Genomic DNA, 2,886 nt, shown 5'->3' on the forward strand with positions numbered 1-2,886 from the left:
TTATAAAAGCCATTCTCAGACAAAGACTAACTCTGTTTAATTACCATTGTAGCTTATAATTCTCAGATAGTTATATCTTATAACTATTTTTCCATTAATTTTTATCTTAATAAATTCAAGATATTGTTTTAGAGCAAGAAAGTCTGCAAAATCCAAGATAACATCTCATGCCTGCCAACAAGCATCTGTATGAAAGGTCAGAGCCGTGAAAACAGTTTCATGAACCTACAACCTAGAATCTCTGAAAATAACGAGTCCTAATGGCAACTTAATACTAGTTTTTAAGAAGATTAGAATAAACAATATATTCCAATTGTATACTAAAAACATGTAGAGACAGAATCACTGAATAAATACAACAAGCAAATGAAAGCACCTAAGAATGATGTTTGAGATATATCCCTGGAGTGATGATTTTAGCTATTCTGGATGTACTGACAAATTTAGTGGTAAGAGAAAGCATATTTCAGTTAGAACTGTAACAGGGTCGATGACGTGGCGGAAGTTACTATGGTTGGAGGGATGGTCGAACGTCTGAGAATTTTGGGGAAATTATTAAGAAAGAGTAATATGGTTCCGATGCATGTCATAGTCACTAAGATCTCATTCCTAGAAAATCCACTGCAATTTCCATGTAGAATCAATAACCATGAGCCATATCAGCAGAAATTCACATCACAGTACCACCAAAACAAAATTCATGCTCATCATCTTTCTCCCACCCCTTCTAAGAGTGCTTTGTAAAATCCACCAGTTCATTTTCCTTTCATGACCTCCCAAAATCCTAATATTAAAGTAATCTACATGCACTGCTGCAAAGACCATGGCAATGTTATCTCTGAATCTAACAAATAACTCCACCTATAATATCCTTAAATAAACCAAGGCAACTCTAATAGCCTGAAAAAAATTCTACTTTCCTCTCAAAGTGGCAATAACCCAGCAGAATCCCCATCACTGCAAATAAAAGAAGTAAACTTCAAATCGCAAACACAGAAGAGCATCAAATTATACTTACAATTTTTTTTAAATAAAAAAAATAAAAAAAAAACTATAAGATTATTATCCCAGCTATAAAGATTATTGAACAACATAGCACAAGCAAGTTATATGACAACATTAATCACCATCATAAAGTTCAAGATTAAGACCAAACATAACTAATTCAGTGGCAAAATATTGTTCTAATTAATTCAAATACAAGTACACTTAGAAGTCCTCATATACATAACACGCCGACCATACAGACTTTATCCATATGAAACGAAAGGAAGGAACGAAGCACGTAGATAGAACGGAAGAGATGATGATGAGATGAGAAGATAAAAACAGATATTTTGAGGTCAGATTAGATGGTGTAGTCGGACCACTCGGAGATGAAGGAGGTGTGATCCATGGACTCCCCTGGGACGTCCTCGTGCCTGGCGGGCTTCTCTTTGCCGCCGACGAGCCTGGCCGGGTTGCCGACGGCGGTGGTTCTGGGCGGGACGTCTATGAGGACGACAGACCCGGCGCCAATCTTGGCGCCCTCGCCGATGCGGACGTTGCCGAGGATGGTGGCGCCAGCGCCGATGAGCACGCCGTCGCCGATCTTGGGGTGACGGTCGCCGACGGCCTTGCCGGTTCCGCCGAGGGTGACGTGGTGGAGGATGGAGACGTTGTTGCCGACGACGGCGGTCTCGCCGATGACGACGCCGGTGGCGTGGTCGAGGAGGAGGCCGCGGCCGAGGCGGGCGGCGGGGTGGATGTCGACGGCGAAGACGTCCGCGACGCGGGACTGGAGGGCGAGGGCGAGGGGCCGGCGTTGCTGGAGCCAGAGGAGGTGGGCGACGCGGTGGGCCTGGACCGCGAGGAAGCCCTTATAGTTAAGGAGGCAGTGGGAGAAGGAGGAGCAGGCGGGGTCGCGGTGGCGGACGGCGAGGAGGTCGGCGACGGCGGCGGCGCGTACGGGGGGTTGGGCGGAGAGGGAGCCGAGGAAGAGGTCGTAGAGGAGGGTGGAGAGGAGAGTGGAAGAGCAGAGCTTGTTGGCGAGGTGGAAGGAGAGGGAGCGGGCGAGAGAGGGGTGGGAGAGGATGGTGGCGTAGAGGTAGCTTGCGAGGGCGGGCTCCGACTCCGCATCGCGCCGGGCCTCCGCCTTGATCTGCGACCAGACCCACGACTCCTCGTCCTCCGATTCGGGCGGAGGGTACGTCGGCACCTGGGGGTGGTTCTGCTGCTGCCCCGCCGGCATCTCGATCGCTCCTCACTCGCTCTTTTCGCTTTATCTCTCCGCCGCCGGTTGCTGGTGATGAGGATTTAAGGGAGGAGGAGATTAGAATTGGAGAATGGATGGCAGAGCAGGGAAACTCCACAAGTCCACGTAGATTTAAGGCCGTTACGGGGCGCGGCCTGCTTAAGACCGTTATGGCTAGGCACGGCCCGTCATGATTTTTTTTTTGAGTTGGCCCAACAGCTATTATTTGATTTTTTTACCATTTTGCCCTCTCTAACAACCATAAAATAGTTAGTTTTAGGGGTATTTTAAGAAAATAAAAATTTTAGGACTTTTATAAATATTCTCCTCCTCTTCCATTTTCACTATATTAAATTAATTCTTCTCTCCTTCTCTACTACTCTTTCTTTTCTTCTAGCAATATTTAGCAATTAACAAGCATTCAAGTACTACACAAGAAAAAGATTAGTTTATCTATTGGAGTCCATATTGACATACTGGATGCTACAATTGACGTCCATATTAAATGTACTACACCTTAACAAGATGATATTAGTACAAGATCCAATATCGGCCGGATGGTAAATTTTGCCGATGATTTTTGTTTTATAGACTATAAATCCCTAATAACTTATACTTTTTTGTGAAAAAAATACTAGTGATACAGAACTAGG

General features: G+C 45.3%; 1 protein-coding gene across 1 annotated transcript; it reads right to left on the minus strand.

The window, feature by feature from the left end:
• Nucleotides 1–1,164: 1,164 nt before the first annotated feature.
• On the minus strand, nt 1,165–2,344 carry LOC105047309 (probable serine acetyltransferase 1). The gene has a single exon (XM_010926183.4). The coding sequence runs from the start codon at nt 2,228–2,230 to the stop codon at nt 1,349–1,351; it is 882 nt and encodes a 293-aa protein (XP_010924485.1). The 5' UTR covers nt 2,231–2,344; the 3' UTR covers nt 1,165–1,348.
• Nucleotides 2,345–2,886: the final 542 nt, after the last annotated feature.

Source organism: Elaeis guineensis, chromosome 6 (genome assembly GCF_000442705.2).
Source record: "Elaeis guineensis isolate ETL-2024a chromosome 6, EG11, whole genome shotgun sequence".
NCBI lineage: Eukaryota > Viridiplantae > Streptophyta > Magnoliopsida > Arecales > Arecaceae > Elaeis > Elaeis guineensis.

Bases quoted from the DNA above. Each gene is read 5' to 3' on its own strand.
- LOC105047309 (XM_010926183.4), bottom strand. From the start codon at position 2,230: ATGCCGGCGGGGCAGCAGCAGAACCACCCCCAGGTGCCGACGTACCCT.